The 18993-nt window shown below is 38.5% G+C and overlaps 1 protein-coding gene across 1 annotated transcript in view; it reads left to right on the top strand.

Moving 5' to 3' along the window:
- Positions 1–18993, top strand: part of LOC141755888 (ephrin type-A receptor 6-like) — a 67893-nt gene that overhangs the window by 21103 nt on the left and 27797 nt on the right. The window contains exons 3-7 of the mRNA XM_074615203.1: positions 4996–5124; positions 5731–5880; positions 5966–6127; positions 7238–7466; positions 18726–18881. Coding sequence (XP_074471304.1) covers positions 4996–5124; positions 5731–5880; positions 5966–6127; positions 7238–7466; positions 18726–18881 — 826 coding nt within the window. The remainder of the gene's footprint in view (positions 1–4995; positions 5125–5730; positions 5881–5965; positions 6128–7237; positions 7467–18725; positions 18882–18993) is intronic.

Genomic DNA, 18993 nt, shown 5'->3' with positions numbered 1-18993 from the left:
ACTAAAAGACAGTAACTTTGGAAGACATCTGGTTGATTTGTCTACCTCAAACTGAAAACTTTAGTTTCAGCTAAAATTCAGAATGTTGGCACAGAATGAAAACTGTGAATTTTGTCCCCCATTTCTCACATTAACTGCATTAGGAAGGAATATTGTCAACAAATAAAAACCTGTTTCAATGTTCATATGAGCACCTGGCTATTGTTTTAAGACACACAAAAATTGAAAAATTGTGAACCCGTCCTTTACCCTTTCCCTGACCCCTTATAGCCTGACAGACCTGCTAGCATGGCTGTAGGGTAAAACAAAAGAGTTGACTTAGATGCAAATAATATATACAAACACACACACTTACAATAATAGCACAGTAGATGTGCATACAATAGCACAAAAAGCACCCCTTTAAATCTTGTGTTTACCAGAGATGTGCTCTTAAGTTTCTTGGAAATAAGCCATTCAGCAAAAAACAAATCAACTAAATAAATCTTATCGACTAAGAGGTGGCAGACCTAATATACTATAGTTTGGTGTCATCTTTAGCTTATTATAGAATGAACATACAACTAAATCCTACCCCAAGAGACTTTCTCCATTTTCAGATTTTACTCATTAGGTTCCCACTGCAGTGATATATGCATGATTACATACTACCTCAGAGTTCACTAATCATAAAGGCACGGGCACAGCATTATTATCTGGCAGGAGTTCCAAATGAAAGAGGAAGTGATTATGATTGATTAATCTTTTAGCCCCTGGGTGTCTATAGAGCTAATTTAGATAGCTTAATTAATATTAGATTAATTGCTTTTGTACTGTACACTCAATTCAAGGTTAAAGTGTTATTTAATAATTTATATTTGAGAACACTCTACCTCAGTAGTTTCAATTACCTCTTCGACTCAACTCTTGTCTGTCATTTATACCCTTATTGGGTCCCTCTTTGTGCAACACATTTAAGATATTCATCATTAAAGGTGCAGTGTGTAGGATCTGGCGGCATCTAGCTGTGAGGTTGCAAATTGCAACCTACTGAAACTTCTCCCGTGTGCCAAGCGGGTAGTAGTGTGAAAATGACTAATCAATCACAGTCAATATTACAGCTTTATTGATTTCCCCCCCTAAACTACATTATTATTATCTAACGATACTGCTGAACCACATTTACATAATCTTTTTCAAGATGTCCACGCTTACTTAATGTTTGTCCTCTGGGTTTGATATTCTAACAAATCACACATAAATACATCAATACTAAAAGGAAGCTGATAATCAAACATTACATTGTATTACCATGTGTTACCCACACACTGAATGATGAGACAGGGTTTTCTCATCCAGGTGCCAGGTACATTTATTCAGCTGTAAACATAGTAAAAAGAACAGTCAAGGATGAATGCCGGCTTTGTTCTCTACTGCTTTCCTGACTGTTATGCTACGACTGCGCTGACTTCCGGCTACAGAAGAATAACTATACAGTAACTAAATATCACTAAATCACTATCAAGTAATACAATGGAAGTATTCAGTACACAATATACCATAAGCTAAATCTATCCTGAAACTATCATTACCAAATCACCATGGCAACTGTGCAGCCTCTACTACACACTCGTATTATATCAACCTCTGAACATATTATACTAATTATATCAACCTCTGAACCTATTACAGATTAATTATATCAACAACTGAACATTTGTTTACGATGTCACTGCATCTTAGATGGGAATACATTTACACAATCAATACACAACCGTGAACTGTACCGTTCCCGCGCCACGGACCTAAAATAGCTATTCAAGCTAGCCTTTGTTAGCATTAGCTAGCGGACTAACTCCGTGACGTACATCACACTTATAAACATAAACACACGGCCCCATAAACGATAATAAACTTAACACACAATTATCAGTACTATATATGGCGCTTGTGTACGTCTCTCACCTGTAAACATAGTAAAAAGAACAGTCAAGGATGAATGCCGGCTTTGTTCTCTACTGCTTTCCTGACTGTTATGCTACGACTGCGCTGACTTCCGGCTACAGAAGAATAAGAGCGCCAGTCGCTGACATATCAAAGCCACTACCGCCACCTACTGGTCAATACAAAATGTTGTCTTAGAATTACTTGACACTAAAGCAGGTGGGTTTACTGTCCTTTGTACTGTCTTTTAAGTGACACCAAGCGCTTTAAAAATAATAATGGTAATAATAATAATAATTACAAAAATAACCATGGCGGGGGTACCAAAATAATGACATACAGGTTTCTGGGCACAATCCTTAACCCTAAAATGTCCAGGGTGCCACACCTGCAGTGATGACAAATAAAATCTAAGCTAAATAAATATTTACTGTGTTAAAACAGGTTTTAAAGGAGCAGTGTGTAGGATTTGGCAGCATCTAGTGGTGAGGTTGCAGATTGCAACCAACTGAAACTTCTCCCGTGTGCCAAGCCTGTAGGAGAACTACGGTGGCCGACACAAAAAAACGTGAAAGGCCCTCTCTAGAGCCAGTGTTTGGTTTGTCCATTCTGGGCTACTGTAGAAACATGACGGCTGGCTCCGTGAAGAAAACCTGCTCCCTATGTAGATATAAACAGCTCATTCTAAGGTAACGAAAACACAATTCTTATTTTCAGGTGATTATACACTAAAGAAAACATACTAATTAATATCATATTCCATTTCTGCTAATAGATCCCCCTCAATGCCTCCTTTAAGGACTGTGCAGCCACAGTGTGTGTGTGTACGTATGCATATCACATTCAAAAACGCAGCTTTGGATAATTTTCTCCTATTGAACACCCCATTTAGCAGAATTACATAATGTAACATGGTGGAGGGTGAAATCAATAAGCAGTCGCAGAGTGCTTACCATTTAGCTACTTATGCTTTCTCATGTCCTCCATCTGTGGACCTGGAAATACTGTAACACAATCAAAACAAGCCTCGCAGTGTCCCAGCGGTTGGTCCAACCGTATAGCTTTGATTATACTATAAAGTCTAATAGAAGATAATGACCAGGAAATTAATTCTCCCATTAGTTTCCAATTAAACAGATGGAAATGATGGCACATTAAACAAATAGAAAGTCCTCCCATGTCATGCACTTCGGATATAATCATGTCCAGCTGTGTAACTGACACAATCTCAGCTGCTCATTTGTTGCCACAGGAGTTGTGAGAGAGAAGTTCTGTCAATACACGTTAGAGCTTTTGAAGCTCTGATCATCACGCCGTTAAAGCGGAGCAGACAAATGAGAGAGTCTGGCTGATGCAACAGCTTGAAAACATTGGTGGTGAAGCTAACTCGGTGTCTCTCAAACCTCATGTTTCTATAGAAATTAAGTTTCACCACATGCAATAACAGGAGCACAGGTCGAACATTTTATGGAACTGCTCTGAAACCAGAGAATTCACAGGTGCATGTTTTGTAATATAATGCAATATCAATATATTTTCTACTAATCTGCAGCCTTGTACATACTAATATAATACAGAATAACATATCAGATAAGGGGAGAGTATGGGTTAGGGGGCGGTTTGTGATTTCCCTTGTTGGCTAGAACATTTTGTAGGTGAAGTTATACAAGTAATAGTATTATTTTCATTATTATTGTTGGTGTGATTATTATATTTCCAGTTATTTGTTATTATAATTATTGTTTTTAGTGTTTTTTATTTATTTATTTAATTATTCAGTATGTATTTATCATGATTAACCCGATTTATTGCGCATTTTTTATCCGTTCAAAATGTACCTTAAAGGGAGATTTGCTGCATTTAGCATAAAAAAATATGCTCAAATCATAACATGACCCAAATGACACAAATGATAAATGGCATCTAGTAATGCCCATAGAATGCTCGTATTATTGCATACATGCCCAACAGAAACAAAGTTAATAGTAAACTAAACTGTCTAGACTTTTGACATGAAAATGTTACATATAGACGTCATAACCTTTCTGTACATAGATCAACTGTAGGTTAAGGGTGCTGTCATACCTAACCTGTTTGGTTCGGTTAAAATGAACTCAGGTCCATTTGCCCGGTTAGTACAGTTCGTTAGGGCTGGTGTGAAAGCTGTCAATCGAACCCTCGTGTGGACCAAACAACCAAACCGAGACCATCTCAAAACATGTGTCTCAGTCTGCTTCCAAGTGGACTCCGGTGCTGCTCGTTTGTGGTGTGAAAGCAAACGAACCAACCACAGGATTTTATGATAGCAGATATGTGATTTTAGCATAATCTCCAAAGGTAACTACTAATAAATCCATCTGCTGATTGTGAAATCTGTTCAGGAAGCAAAACTGTATTTAAGGCCATGTATAGAAGTACGTCAGAGCGGATATTTTCCCTGATTAATAAGTCAAAACCTGTTAAAATTGCTGCTCTTGTATCTGACTCTGTGTACTTTGTCAGTTCATTAACTCCATTAAAAAGTGTGTGACAGCAACCCCAGAGTACGCTGATCATGCACGTGTCCACGCGCTCCCCAACGTTCGCACTATGCATTCGCGCCAGTCATCTGGGAGCCTTTAAGTGTTGCATAAACTTCTATCACTCACTGGAATTGGATTTCCCCATATGCGTCCTGATGAACCAAACGGACCAATCAACAAGTTACCTGTCAGTCTGTATAATTTCATGTTTACTTCTCTGGTTCGTTTGTAAAAAGGCAGTGTGAACAGGAACCAAATTGAATTAAAATGCAACAATTTTTCCCTTTGTCCAGACCAAATGAACCTCAAACTACAGGTATGAAAGCACCCTAAAACTACTGGTGTTCTGCAAACATATAACGATTTAATCACATTGATAATCATTATCTGTTTGTGTCTCTTTTTTAAAGCCATGCTGTGAGTGGTGGAGTCAAACAATTTTTTTCAGGATTGTAGGCAATAAAGTTACTGACTAAATAGTCTGCTTGCTATATTGTTATTTACAAATGCATGTACCCAAACAGTATTTTCTTCCTATATTTTTTTACAGTGGGACGCTATCACAGAGATGGATGAGCAGAACAGACCTATTCACACCTTCCAGGTTTGCCACGTAATGGAGCCAAACCAGAACAACTGGCTACGGTCTGGATGGATCCAGCGGCAGGCTGCACAGAGGGTCTGCACCACATCATTACATTTCACCTCAGTCACATTGTACTTTGCCAGAAAATTTGAATCAGATGAAGTGAAGCAGGGCCGGCTTGTGACATTGTCTCAAGGTTGGGAAAGTGTTGAATTAATAACTGGAGGGAACACAATCTTCTCCATAACAAATGAGGGAATAAATTGCAATCTTATGTACTGTAAAGTAACAAAAACGTGACTTTATTCTGATAGAGAGGGGTTGATTTTTCATTGTCAATACAGAACAGTCATACAACACAGAAACTGCTGAACATCCTACGAGTCTGGCTGGTCTGATGTTACCACATCAGTTTTTCAAATGACTGTGCACATTTACATTTTATCAGTTTTCATCGTTTGCATTTATCCTTTACTATTGCTTGTCTGTAATTTTATGCCGTCGTTTTTGCCTATTTGAATTACTTTTTATTTATTAATCAACCAACTCATTGCATTGATGCTTACACTTTACTGATTTTTGTATAATATGTAAACAAAATGCCTGTTATTGGTAAGGCGATATGTAGAGCTGACTGCAAAATATTGAATAGTTCTGTATATGTGATGTCTTTATTTATGTATCTATATTTTAACTCAGGTATATGTGGAGCTGCGTTTCACACTGAGAGACTGCAACTCTATCCCTTGGGTGTCTGGTACCTGTAAGGAAACCTTCAACCTGTTTTACCTGCAGACGGAAGAACCGCTCTCTTCAGGGACACGTTTTCGGCCTTCTGACTATGCCAAGGTTGGTTATGGGAGCCGTATCATGAAAAAGAGCTCTGTGTTGTAGCTTCTGGTATGATTTGGTAATTGTGTGTTGTTGCTGTAAGGTGGATACCATAGCGGCAGATGAGAGTTTTACACAGACAGATCTCGGAGATCGCGTTCTTCGCCTCAATACCGAGGTCAGGGAGGTGGGACCGGTGACACAGAAGGGCTTCTACTTGGCCTTCCAGGATGTGGGGGCTTGTATTGCTCTCGTGTCTGTCAAGGTCAGTGAACAGTGGTGGTGTGACGTGTGTTTGCATGAACTACACTGTAAAAAAAAAGAAGAGTGTAAAATAACAGAAAATTTACGGCAGCAGGGGCACCAGAAAATTTCTGTTAAAAAACGGAAAAATACTGTCGGTTAATTAACATAAATAAACTGTAAAAAAAAAACTGTAATTATCTTTATATAATTAGCCTTTATTACTGTAAAATTACAAGTAATATTTTACTTTTAACATATATTTATTGTTAGAATAGTCATACACCGTAAATCTAAGACCATTTACATATAAATCACAAATGAAACATGTAATTTTACGTTGCAAAAGCCCAAATTTACATTAACTCTCAGAAGTTTTGCAAAAAAATCTGTATTTTTACAAGAAATATTTTTAGAATTCCATGAAATCCTTTTCTTCTACCATGAATTAATTGTTAAAATAGAGTCATCTAAAAAAACAGAATAATTATCTTTAAAAATTATCAAGAAAAATTTAAATACAGATAATTACGATTGTGATTACAAAAAATACTGTAAATCCAAGACCATTTACATATAAATCACAAATGAAACGTGCAATTTTTACATTTTGTTTCTGTCTGTAAAATTTCTTGAAAAAAACTGTAAAAAATGTCTTTTTTTTACAGTGTACAGCAACGTATACTCATACAACAATTCTTATGAAAAGTTAATCATCAAATAACTTATTCAACAAAACTACTTAGTTAGCTTTAGGAAAAGATCATGGTTTGGGTTACAATAACTCTGGAAGTGGCGTAACTTATGTACGGAAATACGTGACAAATACATAAATGTTGACTTCTGGCTTCACACGGGGTACAAACAGCGGTCTCCTGGGCGAAAGTCCGGTGTTTTTTGACCCGCCCATCCACCCCATCTTCCTCCCTACGGCGGCGTTTGTCACACTTCATACCTCCTGGTTCACAATTACGTGGATTATATATGAGTTAATTTTGTGGGATATATACAGATTATAGTGCATCACTTTGTGTCTTTTCGGTGTAAGAGACTACAGCCATGAATTTATCAGTTTTATTTCTTTCACAAGACTGGCAGTACTTCAACTTCCTGTTTTTCCCTTTCACGTAAGGTGTACTACAAACGCTGCCCGTCGACTTTAAGGAACCTGGCAGCGTTTCCAGACACGGTGCCACATACAGACTCGTCCTCTCTGGTGGAAGTAAGGGGCGCATGTGTGGAGAACGCAGAAGAGAGGGACACACCCAAACTGTACTGTGGTGCTGATGGAGACTGGCTGGTACCGCTGGGCCGCTGCGTCTGTAGTATTGGCCATGAGGAGATGGATGGCTACTGCCGGGGTAAGAAGTGTGTTTGTACTAATTTTAGAGCAGACCACTAACTAACAGTGTACGAACGCTGGAGTTACGGAGAAGGAATCAAATGTTGAGAGAAGGCTTTACATTAACAGATCTCAAGGGCCTCCCCAGTGAGTTTACAGAGCTGCTATTCCCTCCTCTCACTCTAAGATCCTGCATCCTTGTCTGATCCTCTCCATCCACATCTCTCTTCATCTCTTCACAGCTCCACCTCCCCCTCATCATCTTCTCTCCACTCTTGTCCTCTTTGTTTACGCTTCACTTACATCCCCCTTCTCTCTCCTCAGTATCCCTTTATTTGCTCTCTTTTCATTCTTCCCTTTTAATTCTCACTCTCGCCATCTCTCATCACCATCCTTCTCTGCTATGAGATCCTAAACAATGTGGATAAGAAGAGATTTAGAGTGCCTCACCGAGGATTTTCTGACATTTAAAAATCATTACTCTGGCTCTCATGAGGAACTTTCTGGACTCTATCAATTATTTGGTTTAAATGGGAAAGTCATTTCTTGTAATATCAAGCTTTTTCTTCTTTTTTTTTTTGCTGTTTTGTATGTCTGTTGTTGCCTTGATAAATATCATGCTGTGGTAGATAAATGCGAACATTCACCCACATAACACTCAAATCTAAGAACTTTGATAAATACCCCAAAGCTTCTGTAAAAGGTTGTTTTTTTTGGGATGCCTCCTCTCTAATTAGTCGTATCAGCATTACCTAAATGTGGCCTATTGTCAGCAAAACAGATAAAGAAAAAGTTAGTTCCAGATAGTCTTTGGCCTGGTTTCTCAATTAGACTGTGCAGACAGGCTGGGGGCTAGCTGGCTAATTGCCTCCATTTGTTACTTTCACAGCTAATTTAGCTCGCACCTAGTCTTTTTTAAAACTCCCCCAACCCTCTCTTTCATTTACGAAGCTCAGACTTACTGTTGTAATTAAGGCAGGTGCTAAATGGAGCCACACTGCGTGATTACAATTGAAGTGCACCTCGTGTTACTTGCTACATTTTGCAGACTTACAGAAGTCTCAGCTGGTTGGGGGTGAAATTCATGTAGTACCCCTGTGGTGATGTGGTTACTCGGGTTATTACAGAGAGAATTCCAGCAGTCATTAGTACGGTTGATATGTAGGGCAGGCTGTAATATCTCCTTTATTTGCTCCGCGGGTGTAATTCTTCTTTTTATCTTCTGCTCTGTTTCTGTGCTTCTTATTTATTCTTTCTCTCTCTCTTGCTCTCTCTCTCTCTCGCTCTCAATCATCTCAAAGATGTAGTTAAACAACACAGAAGCCTGTCAGGAGGAGAGATTACTGATGAGACGGCAGCTTAGGAGCAGCACTCTCGTGGTGTCCCTCGTAAATGTCCTGCATCTATATTCTGCCTGTTCCTCCCCTTTGGCTCAAAGTAGTTGCTGCTCTCAACTGTACAGTAGCTGCAACAGTGTCTATGGGTCAGTAACTCATGTAGCAGTAACCCACTTGGCACTTGGAAAATACAATGTATGTTTGTCTATTTATTCAGTCAAATTTTATTTTGCAATATTTATAATGTGATATTATATTTCCTTAAAAATCTATTTAGAAACTGCTCATGGATTAAATAACCAGACAGAAATGTCTGTTTTCAGATAATCCAGCAAATTAAACAGCTGAAATAATCAAGGTATCACATTGATGCAAAAGTCATATACAAATCTAATATCGCCATAAATCAGTCCTGCTCTTAATCTGCCCACAATGGTCTAATACAGCCAGTCGTATTATATAGACAGCTACCTCGCGCTAAACGGTACGGCAAAACCTCTGACAGTGGACCAATCAATATCACCTCACAGTTTATATCACCCTGTTGCCCAACTCCAGTTGGACTGACTTCTGGGAGATTTGAGGATGTTTCAGGGAGATTCAAGACCGACACAACAAGCTTATTTTTCACAAATATTTAAAGAAACACACTTGAATTTGGTATCTTTAAGACTATTATTGCCACTCTAGTCTTGATTTTCTGACTTGCTATTAACCCCGTAAAATTAGCTGCACAATAATACTGTATATGTGAATATACATACTAGGGATGCACTATCCGATACGCCAGATCATTATTGACACTAAACGTCAATGTCAGCTACATTCATTCAGTCAAGACAGGCTGTGACTGTGCTGCAGCCTCATGTTTCCTTACATTCCCATTTACGTAGGGGTGACCCCGAATTGATCTAAGCCAGTGATTCTCAAAGTGTGGTCCGGGGACCCCCAGGGGTCCATTGCACTCTGTCAGGGGGTTCGTAAAATAATTTGATATCAGTTTTAAATCTGTGCTGTATCATTAAAAAGTGCATATCTCCAGATGGGGACTATTTGCGCCAATAAAACAAGCATATTGTGACTGTATGACTGTGACATACAACAATAACTTCATTATTTTTAAGTTGAAGCACTTAGACAGCTTTAGACTGATACATTTAAATATCTGGATTTATTGGGACTATGTTGGTTTTGCCACTGTTCATTTTCTGAAAGCTTTATAGATCAATTACTTGAAATGTGGGCTATAAATGCTGTCAAGTTGAATCCAAATGCGATGTGAATAAAATCCCCTTCTGTTTAAAAGGTATATACAGTAAGTGCTATTGACATTCAATAACATTGTAAATTCCCCCGCTGTGGGACTAATAAAGGATTATTTTATCTTATCTTAACATGACTCATACTGAAACGTGTTTCTGTCTATCAATATCAAACAGGTCTGAAGTATATAGGCTGAAAAGTTTTAGAGTACAAATAGTTCCGATGGCATTTAAGAGTACAAGAGGGGGTCCATGGAAATGTTCTCCGCTTTAAGGGGTCCCTGGCCCTGAAAACGTTTGAGAACCCCTGATCTAAGGAGCCTGATGGTGTAGTGTTTTTGTCTCTTGAACCTTTTGTGGGATCCTGCTTGTACCGCTCTCATCTCTAGTAGCTGCTGGGGATGATCTTTTTTCAGCTCTATGTAACTTTGTGTTGTTAAACAGGAGCCTGCAACTCTCGTGATATTGTGCCTTGTTTTGTCTAAAGGTTTCGTCAAGTCTTGCAGGGTCTAGCTTGATTGGTAGTGCATGGAGTAAGTGAAACAGAGGAATATTCCTTGCCAGGTTCACATACCTGTCATCTCCTCTTTTGACTGGATTGGCCTGGGGAGACTTTAGATCTTCCTTCTTATCCTGCTGACATAGGCAACACTTGGTCCAGTTGAAATTCCTTGATTTACTTTTACCACCCTATAAATGAGAAAGTGTAAGTCAATGGGCTATACATTCAGCAAAATCCACTCCAACAGGCTTGAAAACATAGGAATCAACACCAAGATCATTCAAATCGACCAACTACACACATTTCTATGAAATAAATCAACTTCAGGAGGCCAAATTGGCGGCAATCTTGAAAAATGGCACCACCGTGGATTTTCAAACGGCCAATCAGGCAGATTTGATCAGAGAGCTCTACAAATACACCAAATGTAATGCTTTTATTATCATTATTTGCATTATTCCTCTCAAATATTGATGTTATTCGCTCCACTATGAGCTGAGGTATCAGAATCAGTATGGGGAGAGAAAAATCAGTCAATCAATCAATTAATTACAGAAGACAAACAAACTACAGAATAATGTAATCAACCATAATAATGACTTAATACAGAGTTCAAATCATGAATTACTGTATGCAAAGGTAACGACCATACTGGGAGTAAGATTACTTGATGAAAATGCGTACAAAGTTATACATAATTAACTATACTGTTGTAGCTAGTTACTACATTACAGTCTCTGTAATGGTACTTACTTACACAAACTTACTGATTGTACAATGTCAGCAACTGGCAACTGTTATGAGGCCTAGAGTATATTTTCACTTTTGACAGAGCTAGACTAGCAGTTTCCCCTCGTGCTCAGTCTTTGAGTCTGCTAAACATTTCCCAGAGTTATCTCCCTACTGGACATATCATCTTGAGAGAGGAAACAAACGTACTTTCCATTATGGCTGTTCCTTTCAGATTCACCCTTCTCCAAAATACTGCTATAGCATCCTGGGTAACCAGAGCTACAGTACTGCTATATGCTCTATTGTTTTGCTGTGTTGGTTTCAGAAATGTCAGGTAACATCTATCGAGTTTGATCTGCTGTGCAACTCTCAAAACGGCCTCTTTGAACTCATTAACATTAGCTTAAAAGAGGCGATCGATGGTAACAACACATTACGGGCATTGCAATTAATGATTTATGGCTTTAATGAATTACGGCCAATTCGTTTTTTCGCATCAATAATTTCCATAGGTCTTGCAGAGCTTGCGCCGTGATGAAGATGTGCACTTTGCAAGTAGTTGCAGGAAGTTTAGGCATGAACTTGCGGTGACTTCTGCTTTCTCCTCGTTTTCATTTTGGAACACTGCTTCAAAGGGTACTGTGATCAAAGCTGTCTGAGAGGCAGCATGGGGAAAGAGCAAAAGAGGGAGAGAGATCGCTCGAGAGAGAGAGAGAGAGAGAGAGAGAGAGAGAGAGAGAGAGAGAGAGAGAGAGAGAGAGAGAGAGAGAGAATAGGGAAAACCCCAGCGCTTCCAAATGTAAGCAGAGCTCTGCGCGAACACGTCCATCTTTCCCTCCCAGCTGCCTAAACAAAGGCATCAGCGCTTATCAAACCCTGCTTTCCACCCCAATAGCATTCTGCCAGACTGTTTTGACATCTCAATCGAGTGCTTTATTATTCCATTCCTTTCATTCAGTGTCAGCCACAAGAGGATTACTCAGAGATAGGCTGGTTATATCATGACCTAGATAAGGCAACATCATAGTGCTAATGCTATTTGTTCCACATCCTTTCGTCACACCATCATATTCAAAAGGAGGCAGTGTATTGTGGGCGAAGCTAATAGAGACGTCTTTTTGAATTTCATTTGAATCTGAATAAATATGTAGACAAGACCAAAAACCCACCAGGAAGCTAAGTGATTGCTCAACAGCTGCAACAAAATATGTTGGTTTCAACATAACCTTTTGAATGATAATTTTTGCCGCTACTTTTCATAACGTCGAAACGAAAACACAGTCCAGTTTCTCTTCTTACTGTAAAGATGAATGGAGAAGATGCAAATTAGAGGTTTTCAGAATCACACAATAAAGTCCATCATCCCGTTTCTCTTATTCCCCTGGATCCATCGGCGTCAGAGTTCTCCAGAAATCGACAAAACTTAGCTTCCTCACTGATGACCTCTGCTGTCTCAAGATACAGGATTGATCAGGCAGGAAAAGTACAAACTTGTGACCTTGAATCCAGGTAAAGTGGAATAGGAAATGAGGAAATCAATATGTTTCTCTTAGTTGTATCTGAGCCACTGTGCCCCTCTTCTGTCCATTAAGGCCTGTGTTTACTCTGTCCTCTATAGCACAGCTCAGCCAGACTACAGCATCACTCATTCTCTGTGAACTTTCCATCTGCATATCAAAGCTGAGAGTCCAGGGTAAACATAGTCTCTGGCTCCATCTGTTTCTGACAACGTAAAGCCAAGAGAAAACTCTACACACCCAAACAACTCAAAATAACTTAGTAGGCACGTCATTACTTTTCTGCAAATGTGCAGGTGCTGAACTTCGTTTGACCGAGCCCTGCATGTTATCTATTGAAACTCAAATCTCAAGTATTCTTAAGTGCTTCTCTTGACCTGAAGCCAAAGTTTAATCATCACTGAAAGGCGTTCTTTAAGCTGCTCTGATAAATACTTTTATAGATCAAATTAATGTGTAATTTTAAAAAGGGATCAGCTGTAGTGATGAATCCACAGAGAATTACTCTGCAGTTCCCCTCAGCTCTACAGAGCTTGACAGCATCTTGCAGGTCATTGTTTTTCTTTTCCAGCCCACAAATTACTGTTCTGATTCACTTACTGCTCTGATCAGCAATGTTTACAGCAATCAGGCAGCTGTTTTAAGCGAAAACGCTCTAGAAACCCATTAGGGCTGGGCAATATGACAATATATATCATCAAAACAGTATGAAAATGTCTATCGCATTTATTTTTCTATATCGTTTCCATCGCAATATAGGCGATTATCTTTTCTCTATAATTTCAGTTAAAATTGTTGTGTTTATTTTGTTATTTGTCCAGTATTTAATTCACACATGAGTACACAAAAATAGGCATGTGGTTATTTCATATAACCAGAAAACATGCTATTTTGTGATATATATCGTTATCGAGATATGAAATGACCTATATCGTGATAGAAGATTTTGGCCATATTGCCCAGCCCTAAAACCCACTGTACACTACCACCACCTCTCGAACAAAGTTATTGGTGAACATAATGGAGCATTAAGCAGCTAAATAGACACATGTTTCCTTAGTGGCCTAGTTGGTGGAGACCAAAACAGGGCAAGGAAAATTTGTGAATTTTGGGCACAAACTCAACTCAGAATGAACGCTACTATTGCTCTGTATCTGTGTGTAATAAGAGACCTTTCTCACAGCAGACATTTTGACTTGTCATAGTAGGAAAAGTACAGGTGTTACTAATAACACTAACATTGGCTCTGCTCCATTCAAGTGCCCCAGTGAGAGTGACGGTGAGCCAGCATGCACGATACCAGAAACCCAGAATCAAAGCAGCTAAATGGATTTCAGCCATTATTAATTTCATTATTTACATCTGTGCTTTTCCTACTGTGACATGTCAAAATGTCTTCCGTGAAAAAGGCCTATATGACAGTCTTGTGTACAGCTTGTTGCGCTGCCACCAAGTGACCAAAAACTTAATAATGCAGGTTTAAGTAATAAAAGCTTTATTTAACTCACTCTTCCTGCTGGGAACTACAAACTTTTTTATGTAACAATCGTAGTGGGGCAGCTAAGCTGAAATATTCATAACAATTGTGCATTTTGTGATAAAAGCAACACATTTGGCACAGGTTTATGAAAAGATATAGATATAGCGGCACTGCAAATTTGGCCCCTGGGGGCCATGGTGGCCATTTTGAAACTATATGAACCTACATCTGTGCCAAAAGTTTTGCTTTTAACCCAAAATGCACAATTGTTATACTCCCCACTATTGCTGCTAAATAGGATTACAAAGATTCATAGAGAAGCAATGGGTCCATATCATACTGTATGTCATCAAGACTGGTAACATGCCAGTCTCATCAATAAAAGACTGTGAAGCTATTTAAAGCTTTATTTTAATTTTAATTAATATATTCTTTTTAATTCCATTAATCATTTTAGTAATCTTTCAAGCATAAATGCCAAACATTCGCTGCTTCCTGCTTCTCAAATATAAGGATTTGCTGATTTCCTTTGCCATATATGATAGTAAATTGAATATCTTTGAGTTTTGGACTGCTGGATGAATAAAACTAGACATCTGAATACATATCCTTTGGCAGTATAAAAATTATAACAGACATTTTTCACTATTTTCTGAAATTTAATACACAAAATGATTCATTGATTAATCGCCAAAATAATTGGCAGAATAATTGATATTGAAAGAATAATCGTAAGTTTTCGGTCCCAATTATCTGATGAAACATACTGTGTCTGCATATTGTTGTAAGTTTCTGTGTACAACAGTGTTTGCTCTGAATGGGAATCCGTATTTTGTGCCAATATTGTTCCTTTCATGAATAAGAATGCGTTCTATGACAAAAAGCCAAACAACTGATAGTGTACAAATTGGATCTCATTATGTGCCTGTGTGTGCATATGTGTGTGGGGGATGTTTCCAAAGTTTTTGATAGAAATAGTGGTGCGAGTATTGTAATTGCTTTTTGGTGGTGATCTTCTGCAGCAAATACCAGAGAGCAGGGAGCAGCTGGAAATTCAAATGAATCAGTGGCAACAAGCCTTTGGCAGGAGCTCAACACAGGAGGAAAGTAATATCCAAGTGACTGAGGTGCCTCAAAAATTGGAAGCTGGGTGACAAATTACTCTTCCCATTAGGAGCTAAGCAGTAATGTGATTTTGGCGAGGATTTCTGTCTGCGTGTCAATCTCATCTTTTTTACATATACTCAATTATGTCCACCTGTTTATGCAGATTGTTTTTTTTTCCTTGTATCTCTTTCCTTCTTGCATATTTCATTTTCGCTCCTTCTTGCATGTCATCTCTCAAGCAAAAATGTCAATATTTGCCGGTGTCAGCTTCTCAAATATGAGGATTTGCTGATTTTCTCTCTTTTATATAATTTTAAATTGCATAATTTTGGACTGTTTGTTGGACAAAATGCAATTTTAAGATGCCAGCTCAGGCTTTCAGCTTTCATAGACTAAATGACTAATTAAAATAATCATCAACAGATTAATCTGCAACAACAATAATTGTTAGTTGTAGCACTAAATCTGATGGTGAAGTGAAACTTTCTGTGATGAAAAGTAGGACAAATAAGAAGTCTTACTTGGAAGGCCTAAGCTAATGAATGTTAAGAAATATTTCCATTAAACAAGAAGAAAAAAGGTTGTCAATTTTTTAATTATAAGTGGTTTTGCTTGAAGTGTCTATTTACAATTTATGAACACCTAAAAGCTAATCAAAAATGTGTATTTTTCATGGCCATGGTAAAGCTCACAGTTACATTAGTGATAGCATGATATAATTTCAGATTGCTAGCAACAAGAGATGAGTTTCATTACGCCCACTCATATTGGATTTATCATTGGTGAACAATTTTGAAGGTCAAAGCTCAGCGAGATCAATCGCTGTGGGAGGGGAACAAGGAGAGACGTATACACAACAGTCCAACAAAACAATTTTCCAGGCTGGTGGGACAGACTTGCACTTCTACAGGTCTCTACACAATAAATTGGATTATCAGTTACAACTGAACTGTTGAGGGTACGACTAAAAATACTCTAACACGTTTGTAGCCTCGGGTAGACTCACGAAACAACAATATAGCCTGAGGTAGGAAGTCTTATCCTCGTTCAACCAGTACCCTCCCACAGGTCTCCCAAACTGACAAACATGTAGATATATACGGCATCAGTTGGTCCACATTATAATCTGAGGGATTTAGTGTATCTAGAACTACTTAATCTATGAAATCTGAATATCCGTTACTGCATGAATATAAGTACCAGGACGGATTTAAATCAATTTACTTTAAATTTACTTTCTTTTATCAGGATAATCCACAATCTTTTACAAGGAGTCCTGGGTACAGTACCAGACACTGTAGCAGCTGGACATTATTCATGTGACACAGTATGAAACTTATCACTGTATAATAAAAAGAGCTATATCAACAGAAGGATTATAGTGGTAATGCTTCTCAGTGGAGGCAATAATTCATCAGACAATAACAGACTTGTGTAATATGGTCTGTTATTGATGATGTGAGGAAGAAAAGAAATAAATGTGGCTCCTTACTTATAGTGATTGTGGAAAAATATTAAAATGCTGAAATTATAAAATCCTTCTGGCTGCCTGCCATGAAGTTTTGATTGGATTTCCCAATGAGTTACCTTTTTCTTTATCATCACATTTTCTGTCTTATAGCTGGCACCTTTATTTGATAATTTTTAAATTATTACCCCACCCACACACACATATTCTCATACAAATCACCCTGCAATAAAATGATCCCCAGATTACCAGAATATTATATAATCGCACTATTAGTGCTTTATTTTTGTCTGCTGAGATAAGTCTGGGGAGAAGGAGGCAATCGGCAGCGGTTTTGCCATCTTCAGGATATGGAAAGAGCGAAAGGAGAGGACAGCAAGAGGAGGGATGGGAAAAGGAAAAATATTGGAAGAAAGATGGAAAAAAAATCAAGAAAAGGTGAGAACTGTGGCAGAGCAAACCAGTTAGAAAAAAAATGAAGAGATAAGGAAAGGAGAGTTGGTTGACTTGATGGGGGAAAAAAATAAATGGAAAGGTCAAACGGTAGAGAACTGGAGGAAGTAATGAGGTAGGAAAGTGAACCGGGGTAAGGGTGGAAAACTGAAGACTACTTAGGTCAGCAGAACGGACCAGGTAAGTGGATGGAGGTTTTAGACTGAAAGCAGGCTATAATTGCATTTTCATAATACATTATTTGCATGGTAATAGCTATTTTTTAATCTGCCAGACAAACAATACAAACTTTCCTCCGTCTGTTTTCAGTGGAATCTGGGACTGGGGACTTTATTAAACCTGCTGATTAAAACAAATGGGTTCCAGAGTAATTTCAATATTTTAATACAGTATCCTTTCCCCAAAAAAATTACATTGGAAGTCCTGAAAATGTTTGTTTTGTTGTATATCATTCTGTAAATTCTTGTTCCAGCATTTCACTGAAGCTCTATAGCCCTTTTCAAACTTGACAACATAAACTTTCTAAATGGGCCCATTTGTATTTCCTGTTGCAATGTTTGGCTGCGTCTGAAATCACATACTATGCAAAACATACTCAATATATAATATAATACTCTTGTTGTGAGTTGTTTGGTGGATTGGATGATTGAACTCTCTATCAGTAACAAGGAACAAATAAGACATATTGGCTATTTTACACTTTCTTCATTTAATACACCGTCAGGAGCCTCAGTAGCGGTGGAAGATCCATACGCAGCCACAACAGCCTGGCACCTCCTCCTCATGCTGGTCACCAACCTGGTCACACGTTGCTGTGGGATGGCGTTCCATTCCTCAACCAGGATTCATTGCCAGGTCAGCCAGCGAGAGTTAAAGCATCCAATCCACCAAACAACTCACAACAAGAGTCAATACCAACAGGAGAATATACTGTTTACCATTGACGGAGCATTTCGGCAAATTTTTCTTGGGCACTACCCACATAATCAGCTGCGCTGCTCATCCCACACATGCATGATCCTTACAAGTTGGACATCATTGTGAAGGTAAATAAACAGGCTTTCCAACGATGTAAAATACAATGACCATTAATATTGTAACAACAGAGCAATAATCCACCAAACACAAATTTCCAAACTTTCTTTTCCGAGTTTATTTGTGGCGTTGTTGGAGAAAATTACAGGTGTGTACCATTTGTTAGACTGGACAATGAACAGCACCATAAGCAGTTAGTGAGCTAGTAAAGAGATGACAGTGATCCATAGTACCTCAAGAAATAATAAGGTCAGACCACAGGTGAGGAGAGAAGCAGCTGGAAATGTAATTAAAATGTATGTGTGCTGATGGAAATGCAATCGCACAAAGAACATTAACCTTGTGTAACTGGCTTCTTCTTTCTATACCTCTTTTTTTACTCCAGCTTGTAAGCCGGGCTTCTTCAAGGCGTATGCTGGGAACACTAAATGTTCCAAGTGTCCTCCACATAGCTCCAGCCATGACCAGGCCGCCACCATCTGCCACTGCGAAAAAGGCTTCTTCAGAGCCATCAAAGACTCCTCCACCATGGCTTGTACAAGTTAGTAAACTCTCTCTTTCAGCTTTCTGTTTGCATGCCAGTAGTTTATTTTAGTCTGTTAAGTCTGTTGTGCCATCTTTCCCCCATCCATCTGCTCTTTTTTTCCTTTACC

The sequence above is a fragment of the Sebastes fasciatus genome, chromosome 2 (assembly GCF_043250625.1).
Source record: "Sebastes fasciatus isolate fSebFas1 chromosome 2, fSebFas1.pri, whole genome shotgun sequence".
Taxonomy (NCBI): Eukaryota; Metazoa; Chordata; class Actinopteri; order Perciformes; family Sebastidae; genus Sebastes; species Sebastes fasciatus.
Note: the sequence above shows the minus strand (reverse complement) of the source record. Positions and strands in the feature narration are given on the sequence as shown.